At 33.6% G+C, this 17,784-nt stretch overlaps 2 protein-coding genes across 2 annotated transcripts; both read right to left on the bottom strand.

Moving 5' to 3' along the window:
* Positions 1 to 3,109: 3,109 nt before the first annotated feature.
* LOC118746873 (bifunctional endo-1,4-beta-xylanase XylA-like) lies at positions 3,110 to 7,042 on the bottom strand. Its single transcript, XM_036480834.1, has 2 exons — positions 6,872 to 7,042; positions 3,110 to 4,677 (listed from the first exon to the last, which is right to left on the bottom strand). Exons 1-2 carry the CDS (start codon positions 6,903 to 6,905, stop codon positions 3,590 to 3,592), a joined length of 1,122 nt encoding a protein of 373 aa, XP_036336727.1. The 5' UTR covers positions 6,906 to 7,042; the 3' UTR covers positions 3,110 to 3,589.
* A 4,684-nt stretch (positions 7,043 to 11,726) lies between these two features.
* Positions 11,727 to 14,828, bottom strand: LOC118746872. The gene is made up of 3 exons (XM_036480833.1): positions 14,649 to 14,828; positions 14,056 to 14,580; positions 11,727 to 12,256 (listed from the first exon to the last, which is right to left on the bottom strand). The coding sequence occupies exons 1-3, from the start codon at positions 14,674 to 14,676 to the stop codon at positions 12,198 to 12,200; spliced, it is 612 nt and encodes a 203-aa protein (XP_036336726.1). The 5' UTR covers positions 14,677 to 14,828; the 3' UTR covers positions 11,727 to 12,197.
* Between the last annotated feature and the right edge of the window lie 2,956 nt (positions 14,829 to 17,784).

Here is a 17,784-nt window from a genome sequence, read left to right as displayed (position 1 = left end):
AGTTGAGACGGCGGCGAGGGAAACCAAGTTGTGACGGCGGCGTGGGATACCAAGTTGAGACTGCGGCGTGGGATACCAAGTTGAGACGGCGGCGTGGGATGCCAAGTGGGGACGGCGGCGTGGGATCCCCTTCTAGACGGCAGCGTGGGAACTTCATCGATGGACTTCAAAAATTTCTCATATTGGCACTGCCTGTTTTACCCAGCTTTGTTGGTTCCTTGCTAAAACTCTGATGCACTTGGAAATAGTAGTCAACCGACAATTTTTCTTATCCACATTTCGCTAACAAAAATTACGATTAGGCAGAGTTGAGTTTAGTTTTTTTTTTACTTAATTCCTTCGAATTTAGAATGCTGATAAACTAGGAAATATTTATTGCAAAATGTACAAGACCTTAAAAGCTGGCTAGATGCTGAAAAGCTTCGTATATAAATTTAAAGAAGGGGGGACCAATATAAGCACCATAAAAGCAAATTGTGTAGAATTTTGTAGGCAGGTTTTTATTGATTTTAATTTTGTGTTTGTTTTATTAAAATAAATGTAATGTTTTTCGAAAAAATGAATTATAAAATGTTTTAAATAATTACGGAATAAACAGGATACTTACACTTGTAATTTGAAAAAAAAAGAAATCGTGTTTAATAATTTGCGTTGGGTGACTTCAAGGGTTATAAAGATAACGATCATTACTATGCTGATAAAACTAGAAAATATTTTATTTTAAATGTTACAAGCACAACACCTTAAAAGCTTCGAATATAAATTTTAAAAAGGGGGACCCAATATAAGCACCATAAGAGCAAATTGTGTAGAATTTGTAGGCAGATTTCTATTTTTATTTTGTGTTTTTGTTTTCTTAAAATAAATGTAAATGTTTTTTAGAAAAAATGAATTAAAAATGTTTTAATAATTGCGGAATAAACAGGATATATACACTTTCAGTTAAAAAAATCGTGTTTAATTTATTTCGTTGGGTGACTACAAGAGGGTTGGTTGTAAGGGTATGCATGTTGGTAAGTGAAATCCTTTTAGTTGTGGACAAGATGCATTAAAAAGCATTGTAGCTCATTCAAGTAGCGATATGGGTTGTACTCGAGCTTCAATAAATGCGGCAGTGTCACCCTTTTATGAAGAACCATCTCCCTGCAGGCGAAAATACCGGCGACTGCATCACACGTTCCGGGAGCAAAAATTTGACAATCGGTTGCTCATCACCAGCAAAGCAAGGGTGCGTTCAGAAATGCATCAAGCCAAAGCATCAGTATCTTTTATTTCTAAACTACAATTGATGGAAATATCTTATTTACGCAACTAAGTTCCGATTCGGCTTATATCCATTGTTGCGCATATTCGACATTCCTATCAATTATAGTTTAGAAATAAAATAGCCTGATGCTTTGGCTTGATGCATTTCTGAACAGGTGTGGTGGTATTTGCCTAGACATTTGTTGCACTTTCCACGCTTGGCGGATTGTTGGTTTGCGCCAATGACATAAGAAATATTGTACACGTTTATTTGTGCTGGCTCCAGTGCTCTGCGTTTGTTCAACGGGAAATTATTCCTCCCAAAACCCAATGAAAATTTAAAGTTTCTCTGTTATATGAGAATAGAGTGCTTTGTGACCCTTAGGTCCAATTGGTAACAATAGCCAATAAATGTTTCAATTACAATGTAAAATTCCATGGTAGAAAATATTAGCTTTTTAGCAGAAAAATAAAGTAAACAAGTAAGAAAGTCTAAGTTCGGGCGGAGCCGAACATTAAATACCCGGCGCAAGTAATAAATATGTGTTTTTTTCACCTTTCCGAAAGCTACCGCTAGATGGTAAACCGGGGTGTACCAATTTTGAGTAGCGTCCTTAAATTTCGAAATATTGCAGTTTCAAGCATTTCTGAAATTTACCGTTATGTGAAAAGCGGCCGTAATTTTAGCCTGAATTCAATAATTTTCAATAATTGGCTTTTATGTGGCAAGAACAATAACCGTACCGAGTTTGGTACAAATTGGTATAACGGTTACCGATATACTTATATGTTATCATAAGTGGGCGGTGCCACGCCCATTTTCCAAAATTTTACCATAAGCATATTTCTTGATAAAGAATTGTTGCAAGCATCAATTTTGAATAAATTAGCGTTAATAGTTACTGATTTATCGAAGATTTTGTATTTCTCTAAATTACCGTTATATGGGATGTGGGCGTGGTTATTGTCCGATTTTTTAAATTTTCGGCCATTTAGTATGCTGTATCAAGGCCAACAACTGTGCCAAGTTTGGAAGAAATTGGTGTAGCGGTTACCAAGATATACACATGTAACCATAAGTGGGCGTGGCTACGCCCATTTTCCAAAAATTTATAATATTCTTATTTTTCGTCTGAAAATTATTACAAATATCAATTTTGAGTGAATTATCTTCAGTAGTTACTAAAATATCGCAGTTTTCGTATTTCTGGAAATTACCGTTATATGAGAAGTGGGCGTGGTTACTGTCCGATTTCGCCCATTTTCAATACCAACCTACCTTGGATTCATTCTGAGAATATATGTATACATTTGTCTATATCTATCTCGATTCGTTTTGGCTGTTACAAACAACCGTTATGTGAACAAAATTAATATACCCTTGTGCACAAGTGCGCTCGGGTATAAAAAATGGATTGATCGGCGAGTGAGAAAATCGGATTCAAAATTTAAGAAGGGTCCATTTTGACCCTAAGGACTAATTCGGGTTAAGTTTACTTGTTTCGACATTTTTTTTTGTGATTTCAGAACTTGAGATTTTCACTACTGTGCTATTTTCAATTTCGATTTTTCAAAAATTTTTGGCACTTCGAATCAATTGTGCGGGCTAAAGATATGTAGTATGTGTGTACATTAGACTGCCCCCAAAAAACCAAAGCTGTTCTTATTAACGCTTACCTTTACAGTTTATAGGTTTCGTCTTAAAAATTATCTGTTTAAAATTTGATTTGGTACACGGCAACCCATGCGTATCAATTGAAGGTAGAATTCGAAACAATATTAATTATAACTTTTGTTTTCAATTATCATTTATAAATATAAAGGGTATACATATGAAAATTTGCAAACAAATTTTTTTTCCATATATTCTTGGTAAATAAAAAAATAAATAAATACATACATACAGTTACTCATAGAAGTATTCGTTGTCTAGTTTTTTTCACGATATTCAAAATGTCTTGCATTATAAATGTTTTTCGATAATTTTTATTTAAAATATAGCTGTGTACAACCAAAATATCGGGGGAAAAAAACAAAATTAATACTTCTGTGGGTAACTGTATGTATGTATAAATTAAGTGCCGTTTTCTCATGTAGGTTTTAGAATTAACCTGCACTTTAAACAGATTTTTTTCTGAAAAAAATTTTTTTTGTGGGCTATGGGCAGATAAATTTTAAAACCTACTTGAGAAAACGACCCTAAGTCTTTTAAAGATAGTCGTTATCGATGCTAGAACAATTCTGAGATGAGTTCATTTTCTTAGTACGTACATATACATTTATTTAATAATTCCGTAATGGACAATATAAATAAATCCAATAAATTCTATGCGTGCTTAAATAATCAATAAAATAAATTGGCATAAGGGTTCGAATTGTTAATAGGCCGCGCTTGTGATTGCTGTTGTCCATTTGCGTAGCTCCAGCCAGCTTGTGATGAATTAGAGCTCCACGAACTTCCGCCAGCCAGTGGTGCTAGTGGCGTACCGTAACTGGAACTAGCACCATAACTACCAGGAGGTAATTGGCCTCCGTTTCCCACGGATGCAAAGCCTGAGTAACCAGAGTATGAGTTGTTGCGAGCAGCAGCTGTTGGTCCACTGCTAAAAAAGGCGCTTTGATTATTATTTCCAGCTACAAGTGTACTACCCGGGAGAGGTGAATTCCAATTGGCATATGAGTTGACACCACCGCGTCCACTAGTACCATTGCTAGCAACACCGTTCCAGTTTGTATTAATATTCGGTTTAATAGGCGTAGCCCAACCCGCATTGCGTGGAGGTGTTGATGTATTAGCAGGAGAATACCAATTGCCAGCATTCTGTCCACCTGTTGTAGAATTATAGGCGGCGGGACGCCCAATATTCCAAGTACCGGCTGTTGAGGGATTTCTTTGCCAGCCATTGTTTCCGAAGGGCTGATGCGTTGTAGGAACATTTTGTGTTGACGAGTTATTGCCAACAGGTCCCCAGTAATTGGGCTGTGGCGCTCTCCAACCGAATCCATTATTACTAACTGTTGCCAATGAGTTGTTTCGATTCGGTTGTTTAGCTATTGCGAAATTTGGACGATTTCCAAAACCAGGCACTTGGATAAACGGATGTGATTGGTTATTATTTAACCAAACTCTTTCGCCTTCTGATTGATAAGCTGCACCATCCACAAATCGGCGTGTACCATTACCTTGTTGTTGCCATTGCGGTTGTTGTTGCTGTTGTGGTTTTTCCGGAGCACTATTATTTGCTAGGAGCCAGCTCCAGCCACCATTAGATTGCCAATTAGATTGCTGATTTTTCGTTGATGATCGCGTCGTCTGAAATTTTTGCTGCCAATGATTATTGTAGGTAGTGGCATTTGGACGTGCAGGAGACCAACCGCGGCCAGCTTGCGGCAGACTGTTTATTTGCTGAACCAAGCAAACGCTTAAGAATCCTAGGGGAAATGAAAAGTGTAAAATTTTTTATAGCTCTTGATATCGGAGTTTGTGAAGATGTTTGCGATGCAAGGACCGAACATAACAGTTATTGATGAAAATTGTCATGGAAAAGTTCACTATGAAGAAAATGTTCTACAACTAAATGATACATACTAATCGATTTCTTTTTTCACCGAGACTCAAATTTTAAAATAATTTTTTATTTGAAATTTTTATGCAATATTAAAACAAATAACAATTATTTTTGATTTCTATATCGTAAATCCAAAATAACAAATATTTTTGATTTTTATATTATATGTCTTAGATAACAGTTATTGAAGACTTTTATTTACAAAAGTCCTCAATAAAAATCAGTCAGTGACTTTTACTTTTACAAGTTATCAATATAAATCTGTCATCGATTTTCATTTTTTAAATCATTCGTATAAAAGTCATTATTATTTTTCGCAATTAAGAAGGTGTTGGGAAAGAAAAGTTTACTACGACTTACACATATTACCTTTATAAGTATGATATCAAAAATAAAGGTCAGTGACTGATTTATGTTTATGACTTTTACAAATAAAAGTCTTCGATAACTGCTATCTAACACATATAACTTAAAAATCAAAAATAACTGTTATTTGCAGATTATTTAGATAAAAATCAAAAATAATTATTATTTTGGATTTATAAAATAAAAGTCAGAAATAACGGTTACTTTAGAACTAGTTAAATAAAAGTAAAATAATAATTGTTAAACAGCGATTGTTTTAATAAAAGTTACGGTACCTGTTGCGATGTGTTATATTCCGAAAGTGGATTCTATGAACATATTTGTAAATATGTACATTAAGGTGAGCCAATTTGTATGTGTATGCGTAATTCCAAGCAAATTTTCCGAAGAAACCATGGGTCTAAAATCAATTTTGAATTTTCCGAACTGCGAAAATAGGTTTCTTACCATTTTGCTGTAGTGTTATAAAGAGGTGCTTAAATTTGGTATAAAAACATGCTATAAGAGTTTTTTGGTATAAGAATCCATCTCTGCACTTTTATTTTCTATGTTTTCTTCGAAACCTATTTTCGCAATTTGGCAACTCCAAATTGATTTTATACCCAAGGTTTCTTCGGAAATTTTGCTTAGAATTATATGCAGGATCCTCCTATGCTATACGCGCATAGTCAGAAAATTTGACCCGCCTTAATGTATATATGTACATTAGAGTGCATCACCAAAAAAAATTTGCAGGTTTTCCACCGGAATTAAAAAAAATGTATTATACTTTAAGACTTCCGTCAAAATATTTAGGAAAAAGGTTAAAATTTACGTGAGCTAGACTGATATGAAAAAAAAAATCAAAAAAATATTTTTATTTTGATTCCGGTGATAAAATTTTCCGACAATTTGACGCATACCTTTTAAATTTAAACTCTTGCACTATCTGGAACCGATTTGAAAAAAAAAAATCTGAACATATTTTTATTTTGATTCCGGTGGTGAAATTTTCCAACATTTTGACGAAGACCTTTTAAGTTTAAACTCTTCCACTATCTGAGGTGAATAAAAAAATATATTTTTAAAAATAATTTTATTTATAGAATACTTGAGTTTTGGAGACAGTTTCAAAAAGGTTCTGTCTTAAAAATGATACATTTTATAACTCCGTTGAAAAAAAAGTATTGTTTTTTTTTGTATTGAGAGTGAAGCACTCTAGTGTACATACATATATCTATTATTTTGATTTTGTATGTTTATTACTTTCACTGGACATTCCTCTTTCCCTACAACGGTCAATGCGAAAATATTCTTCTGCCAGCGCTTCTACAGCTCCAACGAATTAAAATCTTAACGAACACACACACACAGTGCTAGACCGGTCGAATAAGTTGGATAGTCCAACACTGTCTCGAAATAAAATTTGGTAGGCCTGAGGGTAGTTCGCTCTAAAACACATCCTACTTCTAACCTGCCGGAAGCACTAATAAACAAAGGCGACCAACTACGAGAAAAAACTAAAGTCAGAAGAAATGCATCAATGCGTTTGGCCTTCCTATCACTTCTAACTCTGCTAAACTACGACTACTAAGCTATGATAAATTGAATGAAATAATAAAAAAATCCCTTTTTTGGATCTGATTTTAAAATATTTCACTAAATAATGCTAATGTTTTCACTTAACTAATTTTATTAAATTTTATATTTACCCACAAAAATTATTATATTCCTTGAATGCTTCATTTTTGTTAACTTTCTAGAATTTCGTTAAAAAAAAATATAACGTTCTCTCACAAAACACAAACTCAATTCTATTGCGTACGGGATGCAGTTAATTACTAAAAAGTAAGTGGCCGAGTCTTTTTTATTTTTGATAATTTTTTAGAAGGCAATGTGTTTACACACGTACTAGTAGTATCTATGCATTCCAGAACCCTGCCGGAAAATCCATTAGTACGAATTAACGAATTCCAGAACCTTGCAAAAATATAGTAAATTCGTTAAAAAAATTAGTTACCGGTTTATAGAGCTAAGTAAAAATCACTACCGCAATAGAGTTACTGAGCTTTATTCCACTATTTCTTTGTAGGAAAAATGGATATAACCAACCCACACATCAAGTTTAAATAGCAGCAAACATCGTGCGACAGTAAATTTTATAAAAAAACTGCGTATTCAGTTTACCACTCTGGTGTCGGAATTTTTAAAATTCCAAAAATATGTTAAATTTTAAATTTTTTGTAAAAATTGTGGGTTTCAAATAAAAGAGAAAATTCTGTAGCATTAAAAAGATTAAATTCTTTGGTGCAAAAGGACGAATGGGTATGGGAAATATCCTTCCAAAACTTCGTCCTTGAATCTTATTGAAAATTTGCAATATTTATTTTTGAAGGACTAGTTTACACGTGAAAACATCCTCGAATTTATTAGTTAAAAAAAAAAAAAATAAAATTAATTAAAAGCGCATTTTCAATACTTATTCATCCTTGTAAACCAAAAAACTATAATGAATTTATATTCTACATCTATTTGCTATCTGGTTGCAGAACCTCCCTAATGACTTCAAACTAATGGTTAAAGGGGTAATATCTCTTTTAAGGTTTGAGCAAAAACGAGTTAAAATGTCCCACTCGTCGCGTTGGAATGCCCCTTATGTATGTACGTACCTACATTTATTGGGGGCCACCAATTCCCATACCTACAAAAAAAATTTACACTGTTTTTCTATCAAAATAAAAAAAATATATATATCCGTCAAAATATTCCAAAAAATATCAAGATTTACGTAAGAATTATTTTTTTGAAAATAACTTAAGAATCTAATTTTGTTGATTCCGTTGATTAAATTTTTGAAAAATTTGTATGCAGCCTCTTTAAACTTAAACTCTTCCACCATTTGGGGGAAGTTTTTGGTAAAAATATTTTTCAAAACTAATTTTATCTATAAATAACTCGATTACTTGTATGTCCAGCTCATCATTCTATTATGATTGGTGAGAAATTTGACTCCAGAAATTGTGAATTATAACTAATTATAATTATAACGTCATTCTATACTCCTCATTACCAATTGTTTCAGAAATTGTTACAGAAACGAGCTACAGATTTTTTTGTGATCGACCCTTTGTTCACATAGTCTACACTATAAGCTACATGTCCGAAATTTCGCCGGTCTTATAACGGTAATAAAACTTTGGCTTCTCGTAAGCTCTTCTCCTTAGTAAACTCGAACATCCTGCTCTAGTAAAACACGTTGACCAAAAAAAAACGTTTTTTTTTTATTAAAAGCACGTCTCAATAGCACAGAGTTTCCCTGCAGGGTAGTCATAAGTAATTTTAAAATGTTTGCTGGTTCCTTATCTCTCAGTGTCGCCTGTCATTTCTGTTTTATAATTACACCGTGCAACAAAAACAAAAAGATTTTGAAACACATGAAGCAATCAATATACTCAAGAAACTGTGGGCCAAATATAGTAAAACTGCGTTTTTAGTTTTTCTCTCTTACGTCAGGATTTTGGTTACAAGGACTTTGTAGTTTCAAAGATATGCTAAATTGCATAAAACAAAGTTTATATTTCTTCCATTCATTCCAATGTAGAGAAACAGTATGGGCACTAAATGAAAGAGAAAATTCTGTGGAATTAAAAAACAAATAAAATTGTTTTGGTCCACAAGGACGAATAGGTATTGTAAATGTCCTTTTAATTAGTTTTCTTTTTTTAAGCGAATAAAGTTAGAATGACGAAATTCTAGGATGTGGTCGAGTGCATATAAGTCCTTAATATATAATTTTTTCGAATATAATTATTGTAAAATTTGAAGGATATTCAATGATACAATGTGAAAAAGACATTTTCAATACCTAATCGTCCTGGATTGCTTTAATAATTTTTTAAAGTATGTAATTATATTTTTAAAATTTGAAAGTCCTTCAAAAAAAAATCCTGATGTCAGAGAGTAAAACTAAAAACGAAGTTTTACTATATTTGGCTCATGGTTTCGCGAATATATAAATTTTTGTGCGTAAAATTGACTGTCGCACGGTGTTATATATGTATGTATGTAAGTTATTTTTGTGGATGCTCAACAGTATTTATGTTGAAGTAAAACGTGTGTGTACTACATATTTGCCCATCCAAAGTATATTTTTTCGAACGCCCTGCTCCAACAGTCCCACGGAGCACAACAAGTATAAAAACATACATAAATAAGTAATTAAAAAAAAACCTTAATTCTGAAGGGTTTTCTTTCATTTCAGTAAAATCTAAAGCTTAATGTTATTTCCGGAAGTCAACTTAATCTCGTATCTCACAGTTTTTTTATTAATAAAATAAATATTTTTATTGTTTATTCTATGTGTCACAACCATGTTTTCGTGGAACGCTTAATTCTTTAGAGGATTATTTATTCAAGTTTTGTGGGTAAATATTAAGCATACATGTGTACATGTATATGACCGTTGAGAAATACTCATAAATAATATTAAGCATTTGAGCTTAACAAACAGATGATGGAGAAATTTAATCATGACAAATGCAAAAATGGGCGTATTATATACTAAAAGTTTTTAGCACTGTCAGACATGGTATGTGATTATATTTCCACAATAATATATTATACGAATGTAGATATACATACATATATGTACTTAAATGGACTCCAAAGTTGCAAGCTGCTGTGCTTACCAATGCGAACTGCGCTAGCATAAAGGCAGAAAGTCAAGCGATAAAGTTTTACCCATTTAGATTGATGATCTCTGATCGGTTAGAAGTGCTAATACTCAGGATATTAATAGAACTTTTTGTAGATATACATATATTTTTACGGTGTAGAGATTATTTGTCTTCGGTGACAGCTATGAAAATTTTCTGGAGAATATTTTTATGAAAGGTATAATATAATCCTTGACTTCCAAAAAAATGCCAAAAATTACCCATAGAGGTGGAGAAAATGTGAAAATTCGTTATATGGAAGAAAATGCACAACACCGTCAACAAACAAAAATTCCTGACGATCAACGGTGTTTTGTAGTAGCTACTTCAACTTGCACTTATTATCCGAGAATGGAATGGTATATACATAGTTAAAACTACATACCTAAAAGTGTTTTATCGGACTTGATTTTTACTATATAGATAAAACTATCATTTCCTCTCTCAATAATTGAAATACTTTAATCTTTAGCATATCCAATCAGCTGATGAATTTGATGCTGTAGCTCAATAGTTTTAGATCTCGACAATTAACAAACTCCTCCCTACAAGAAAAGGTCTTTTTTTCTGACCTCTTCTCTAACACACTAAAATATACACCAATACACAGAAAAACATTTGTAAAAATAACCTTAGGAAATACAATAAGTAGAAAAGAGATCTTTTAGCACTGCTGGTAAAACCGCCATGTGAGAAAGGGACGCATGTACACAAAAGAATCGGTCAGGTTTTTCATATTACCCCCGAAATTCTGATGAGGAAATTGCAGCATTATTGCATCAGCACTGACCGTCAGGTGACCGGTCATTTGCCAGTTTTCATTTCATTTCATTTCTTGTAGGGCTGTTTCCAAGGCTCGGCCCCAAAAAAAAATTAAACGGCGCCTGGGTCCTACTGGAGAAGTGAAACTTACGTTACTTATCTATTTTGTCTCATAACCAATGTATACATACGCACATTTGCTTTTGCTTAAGGTTATATTTTATATCTTTTTTCTATCTAGATCCCCACCTCTACCTCTGCTCGTTTTAATAACATTCATGTTATTCTGTTTTTCCATTATCTTCATTTTTATCTTTATACTCTATCGATAACAAAATCGATGACAAATTCGATAAAATTTTCACTGGTAGCAAAATCGATTAGAAAATCGATAAAAATATCGAAAAAATCGATAAATACCAGTTTGCACCTACAGGCCAAGCGCTTTAATTTGCCATCCCATTTTTGAAAATCGAGCGAACTGTGTAGATCTTTTATCCTGAACAAAAAATGCATTCGCGTATTATATTTGTATATAGATATGAATCTAGGTCATAACCTCTCTGTTTGTCAAATTTTATTGCAATACGTCCAGCTGTTTTAACGTCAAGGACCCACAAATATACTCACACAATCACTTACAAACATTCACATTTATAATATTAGTAGGAATTATCGATAGGTCCGCTGTATCGAGTAATTAGAGGTGCGCACTACCGTTCGGTAGGTCCAAGCTTCGATCCCTAGACCGGCCAACATTTAAATAAGTTTTTTTTTTCTAATAGCGGTCGCACCTTGGCAGGCAATGCCAAGCCTTCTAACTATTATATTTCTGCCATTAAAGAAGCTTCTCTTTAAAACCATTTGCCGTTCGGAGGCGCCCAAAAAACTGTAGGTATACATATATGTAGGTGCCTCTCCTTTGTGTGTGACAACATCAAGGCGCACATTACAAATCGGCGGAGAATCTCGGCACTAGCAAAACTGCAAGCGCTAAATATTTATTTATTTATATACGCGATAAATTTTATAGTTGCAAACAAAAGAACGCGTAATTTTTTCTGTCGCAGATTTTTTTTATTCTCTTAATTTTTATTTGTTTATTTTGTGCATATGTTTTGTTGACATGCAATGCATATGTATGTGTGTAGACAAGATGAACATAACTAGTTTAACGAACTCCGGAACCGGCACGAGCAAAATATCAATTAATATCTTGGTATTTTCGTGTTTTTGTTGCAACAGCAATGAAAAAAACAGGTATCACAATGTTTATTGACTATGGGCTAGCATACATAACAACAAGAAATACATACATACATAAATTTTTTTATTTTTAAAAAGTCTTAACTACATTTAATATTTATTTATATGTTACATGCGTTCATTAAATTTGCCGGCAAAAATTATACAGTAAAATCAGTTCGTTTGTCACAACCTTGCATATTTACATAAATACAAAAAAAAGTAATAAATTCATATATATGTACGTATTTTAGTAGGTAACTATACAACAAAAATTTATGTTTATAAATATGTAGATACAATTACTAAGTAAGTATTATCCGCGTTGCATGGGGAATAGACCTTGGCAGGCGCCGCGACGCACGATCTGGATGTCTGCAAAGATGAAAAAAAAAATGAGTAAAACATACTTAAGACGACGAAACGTACGTGATTTAATGTAAGCAATTTTTTTTAACGACTTTGTGTGTAAGTGAATTATTCAAGGCAAAGGTGGAATATTTTTTGGCGAAGAAGGCCGTGTCAGCAATGACCTTAGGCAGTTCACTATGATAAGGTAATACATACCAAAGATTCATTAAATAAACCAGTTGCTGTAACAAGATGCTTTATTTTGAATTACTAAAAACTATGAATTTTATAAATGGTGTATCCTATGTGCATATTTTTATCTTACAATAATAATACGCACGCAAGTTCCAAAATTATGTACGTGTATCGACTGGATCTTCTACAGCGATTAGCATCTTAAATTGTGCTCTTCGCTGAGCTGATTGGGCAAAAAGTTTTATAGATTTTGGACATTAGTATGCATGATTGGGCAAAACGTTGTATAGATTTTGGACATTAGTGTGCATCACTCTCTATACAAAAAAAAAAATATTATAGTTTTTCCATCGGAATTATACAGAAAATTATATGCATTTTAAGACTTACGTCAAAATATTTCGGAAAAATTTTAAGATTTAAGTAAGCTAGATCCATGTATAGTAGCACCAAAAATTTCATTATTTTGATTCAGCTGGTAAAATTTTTAAATTTTATGCGGAACTTTTAATCTCTAACTCCTCTTTCATCATATGTAATTTATTAGGAAAAAGTATTTTTAAAACTAATTTTATTTGTTAAAAATGAAACTTTTGGAGGTAACACTTGTCCGAAATTTTTTGGCGGAAGTTTTATAATATCATAAATTTTATAATGCCGGTGGAAAAACAGCAACTTTTTTTTGGCGAGGCACTCTAATGTACATCTTTAAGTATGCATGTACGAAATGAATTTTTAAAAATTTTCTCTTGATTTTGGAAATTTCAACGCGAAGCTTAGTTACTTTCTCTTTCTGATTGGCTGAAGCAGAAGGCTTTCTGATACAACTCTGCACCAAACTGGTTTTCAAACGAATTAAATTATTTAACTGGTTAAATTTTCCAGCAACAATTGCATGCGATTTAACTTGTTTATAAACACGTGTTGTTCATTTAACTGTTTCAAGCCCATTTATCATGTTTAACTTGTCAATTTGAACGTAGTATTAATAAGGTAAATGGTTAAAAATTACCGTTAATTTTTAGATTATTAAATTGTATTTATTCGTTAATGTAGCAAATATCCCAAATTTCTAAAAAATCAACGGTTTGAAACATGGATTTACAAGGGTTTTGTTTGCGGCTATAATTTTTCCGACCACTGTATGTGTTTTCATTAGACCGTACCAGATAAAAACTTCGCCCTATACCTTCGAATACAAAATATTTTTGCAAGATAATTTCGAAAAAAAAATTTTGTTTAAAATTTCGTCGAGAAGAGCATTTTCTTATTCTAAAATGCATTGTCTTCAAGCATCGCATTCTAGTACTTACCCACCAGATCTCAACTCTTATCTCCCTCATGCACCACCCTATTGTCACTAAATTAAAGCTCACCAAAAATTATCAAACTTTTGCTAAGAAAGTAATTTGATTACTCTATTTGAACTATTTAAAAAAAATTTATTGCCGAAGCTAGGTGTCACCAAAAAAATGTTAAAAGGCGCAACCTAGGCTCGGCTAAACATCTTGTCTGGTAAAAATATTTCAGACACACGAATGCACGGCGAACTTTTTTTCTTTGGTTGCTTGTAAGGTGGTACGATCTAATGTACATACATACGTTTGCAGTATTTATAACTGACTCACCTGCACCACACCGTCTCGCACAATCAAACTTCTGCGGATTCTGATATTGCTGCCGATTACTAGCACATATAGGATTATATTCCGACGTGGTAGGACAGCTGCCGAAGCACCTTAAAAACGCTGGCGAAGCTGTGGTAGCTGCAATAAATGGTGCCATAGTAGCAATAACGGGCTGATTATTTACGAAAACTACATTCGAATTAGCGACGCTAGATGACAATTGTGTTGTTGTTGTTGCTGTTGTTGATGGTGGTGTTGTTTGCGTTGTAGTTCCAGATTTTTGTTGTCCATCATTACTAAATATCAGCGGTTGGCCAGGAGCTGGACGTCGTTCCCATTGCGGGCGAGTGAAAGTGTTTGGTTCAAAATCATCATCTGCTGGTGTAAAGAATGGATTACCAATCATATCAAACTCATTCGAGAAAATTTGTCGCTTCAGACGCTGCTGTGAGGTATTGGCTATTCGATGCTTTTGTTGTAGCGGTGGGGCAGCATACGCCATGGTGACCAATAAAACGAGTAGTACTAAGAAAATGAAGTGAATTTGAAATAAGTAGCTACAGATACTTATTAATATTCATAGTGGTTAACACCTGTGCAACTGTAGCAGGTGCTCGTCATTTTGTTGGCATCTGTTTGTTTTTTTTTTTTTTGTTGTGTGATGTTAACACGCCGATATGCGAAACTCAATTGATTTCTAGCTTAGCTCTCCACTAGGTATAAGTAATCTGTAGTAGCACTAGTAGATTGAAGAGTAGATCGGAAAACACAAAAAAAAAGAAATACCCCGAGCGCGATTTGTATCGTTAAAAACAAGTTAAGAGACATTTATTATTTATGCAAATGTTTACGTTGTTCTCTTTTAAACTCATGCCATATTCACGTCAATTACAACAACAAATCTCAAAACTTGAACTTGACTCAGCAGCAGCAATCAAAGATCCGTCAATTTTAGAGCGGCAAACTACGCTCATTAAGATGTTAACATTACCATTGCCCTTTTACATATGTATGTATATTTCTAATATTGGCAGCAATTAATATAGTAATTTTAAGAGGCATCAGCAAAAAATTAATAACTCACTTCTTATTAAAATAAATTGTAAAAATTAAGTAATTAATATTTTAATTAGCATACGATATCCTAAACACATGCCTTATTAGTTGAAAAAATCATATTTTTCTGTTAATTGCATTTTTTGACTTCACAAAGAGGGGAAGGTTATCAATTCGCCGGAATATTTTTTATTTTATTTTTTATGTAAAAAAAATAAATAAATATTTTTTATGTATGTTACCGCATTACATTGGACCACGTTAACCGATTTCTATAATTATTTTTTTAAAGGGAAGGTGTTACCTCACATGTGGTCCCATTCTAATTTGGTTTCAATCCGATCATGGAATCATGAACAGATTAACAATAATCTAAAATTTTTATATGAGAATTGAAGTCGGTTTTGTTTTTTGCTTAAAAATTACTTGTTTGTGGCTAATTTTGGTAGAAATTTGTGATTCCCAAAGAAAATTAGATCAAATGCGTAAAGCTCCACCCAGAATTGCAGCGAACGACGGTTAAGCGCTGTCAAATTTAAAACTCACAAAGGCATATGGAATGGCTCATAATTGCGGAGGCAGCAGTTTTACCGCCGACATTTTTCGGTTGATTTAAATTTATTTCTAATTTTACCGCCCAGCGGGGCGGCACAATATTGATTGAGTGTTGATTGTAGTAATTTTTATTATTTTCACAAGTTTGGCAATGTTTTCATCCGTTTTTATTTTCAGAAAATTCACACACATGTTTGTACCGAAACAATAGCACTCTGGCAAAAGAGCAGATGAGCTCAAGCAACGACAGTTGTCAACAATAATATTTCATTTTAATGATAATTTTCAAATCACAATGATAACTGTCGCGCGCTGCAATCGTGCTTACTCTGACGGATTTCACTGCGTCACTACCGTCATCCGCTGCAATTCTGGGTAGAGCTTTAAGAATGAGTTAATCTTATAACGCATTATTAAAAGGGGATTTTTATCGGCACGTACATAGATATATATATAGATAGTTACGCAGTACTGTCCATTAGGCTGGGTATCGAAAAAATGTCGCTGGCTCATAGAAAATAAGGATAAATAGATATACTAAATTGATAAAAGCGAAGTCTTTACCGATGTCGTCTTTCAGAATAACTTCCTATCCCCTTTTCGGCCATGATATGTTACCGTAATCTACCTTCTTCTTCCCACTCTTTTTTGTCGGTATAACCGCCTAAGCGATTTTGGCGTAGGTTCGAATTTCTTCTGTGCCAAAAGAAGTTAATTAGAAATGCCTAATGGAGTCAAGTCTTTCTCTTCGAAGTCTTTCCGTCGCAGAAGAGACCACTTTCTTCCACCAGCTGAAACTGCGATGAACAGTTTAAAGGCTGGGAGTTATTGTGTACATTCGTTCGACATAGCATGGAAAACTAGAAAACCAGCTGTGTTTTTATACATAAGCTGATCTGCCTTCTTCGTCGAAAACAGCACAATTGACGAAATGTAATCCGAGTACTGTTTTTATACCCGAGCGCACTTGTGCACAAGGGTATTATAACTTTGTTCACATAATGGTTGTTTGTAACAGGCAAAACGAATCGAGATAGATATAGACAAATGTATACATAAATGATTAGAATGAAAAGAGAAATCGATTAAGCGGTGACTGTCTGTCCGTCCGTCCGTCCGTCCGTCCGTCCGTCCGTCCGTCTGTGCACACGATAACTCGAGTAAAAATTGAGATATCTTAACGAAACTTGGTACGTGAACTTCTTTTGGGCGTGGGGCGGATGGTATTGAAAATGGGCGAAATCGGATAATAACCACGCCTACCTCCCATATAACGGTAATTTTAAGAAATACGAAAACTGCGATATTTTAGTAACTACTGAAGATAATTCACTCAAAATTGATACTTACAATGAGTTTCAGACGGAAAACATGAATATTATAAATTTTTGGAAAATGGGCGTAGCCACGCCCACTTATGGCTACATGTGTATATCTTGGTAACCGCTGCACCAATTTCTTCCAAACTTGGCACAGTTGTTGGCCTTAGTACAGCATACTAAATGGCTGAAAATTTTAAAAATCGCAGAATAACCACGCCTACCTCCCACATAACGGTAATTTTCAGAAAAACGAAAACTGCGATATTTTAGTAACTACTGAAGATAATTCACTCCATTACCAACGTGCAAATAACCTTCTGCAGAATCTTTATTTCAAATTCTCCGAGACAGTTGCCTCATCGGATATTACCATTGCACTTGTTCATCTCCATGCCCACTCACTTGGGTTCCATATCCAACTATAATAAAGGCAGAATAGACGATGCGTTTGCTGAGGCCGATGATTTAGATGACAATAATTTTACGCTGTCCGTAAGAAAATTAGTTATACAACTTCTAGTTATTATCTTCTCCTTCATCAGGTAACCCTCCAAAAATATTTTTAACTGTTAAAAACTGTATGATATCTTTATAACCAAGGAACGGATTTTTAGGACCTAAAAACCTATAAAAAGGGCAAAATAAAATAGCGAAATAGGCTGGAAAAGGCACTAGGAATCGCAAAACAGGCAAAAGAGGGTACTAAAAAAGATAAAAACCGATAAATATTTAATAAAATAATACATTTATTGTAGTAATGTTTATTGTACAAGTAAAAAGAGAAAACCTATGGACT

The sequence above is a fragment of the Rhagoletis pomonella genome, unplaced genomic scaffold, assembly GCF_013731165.1.
Source record: "Rhagoletis pomonella isolate Grant_MI unplaced genomic scaffold, Rhpom_1.0 Rhpom_scaffold_00011, whole genome shotgun sequence".
In the NCBI taxonomy this organism is placed as follows: domain Eukaryota; kingdom Metazoa; phylum Arthropoda; class Insecta; order Diptera; family Tephritidae; genus Rhagoletis; species Rhagoletis pomonella.
The sequence above is the reverse complement of the archived record's forward strand: the minus strand, read 5'-3'. Positions and strand labels throughout refer to the sequence as shown.

Coding starts and splice junctions, on each gene's coding strand:
- LOC118746873 (XM_036480834.1), bottom strand. CDS start 6,905: ATGAAGCATTCAAGGAATATAATAATTTTTGTGG. Junction 4,678..6,871: donor GAATATAATAATTTTTGTGG/GTAAATATAAAA, acceptor CATTTCCCCTAG/GATTCTTAAGCGTTTGCTTG.
- LOC118746872 (XM_036480833.1), bottom strand. CDS start 14,676: ATGACGAGCACCTGCTACAGTTGCACAG. Junction 14,581..14,648: donor CACCTGCTACAGTTGCACAG/GTGTTAACCACT, acceptor TCATTTTCTTAG/TACTACTCGTTTTATTGGTC. Junction 12,257..14,055: donor TGCGAGACGGTGTGGTGCAG/GTGAGTCAGTTA, acceptor TCATCTTTGCAG/ACATCCAGATCGTGCGTCGC.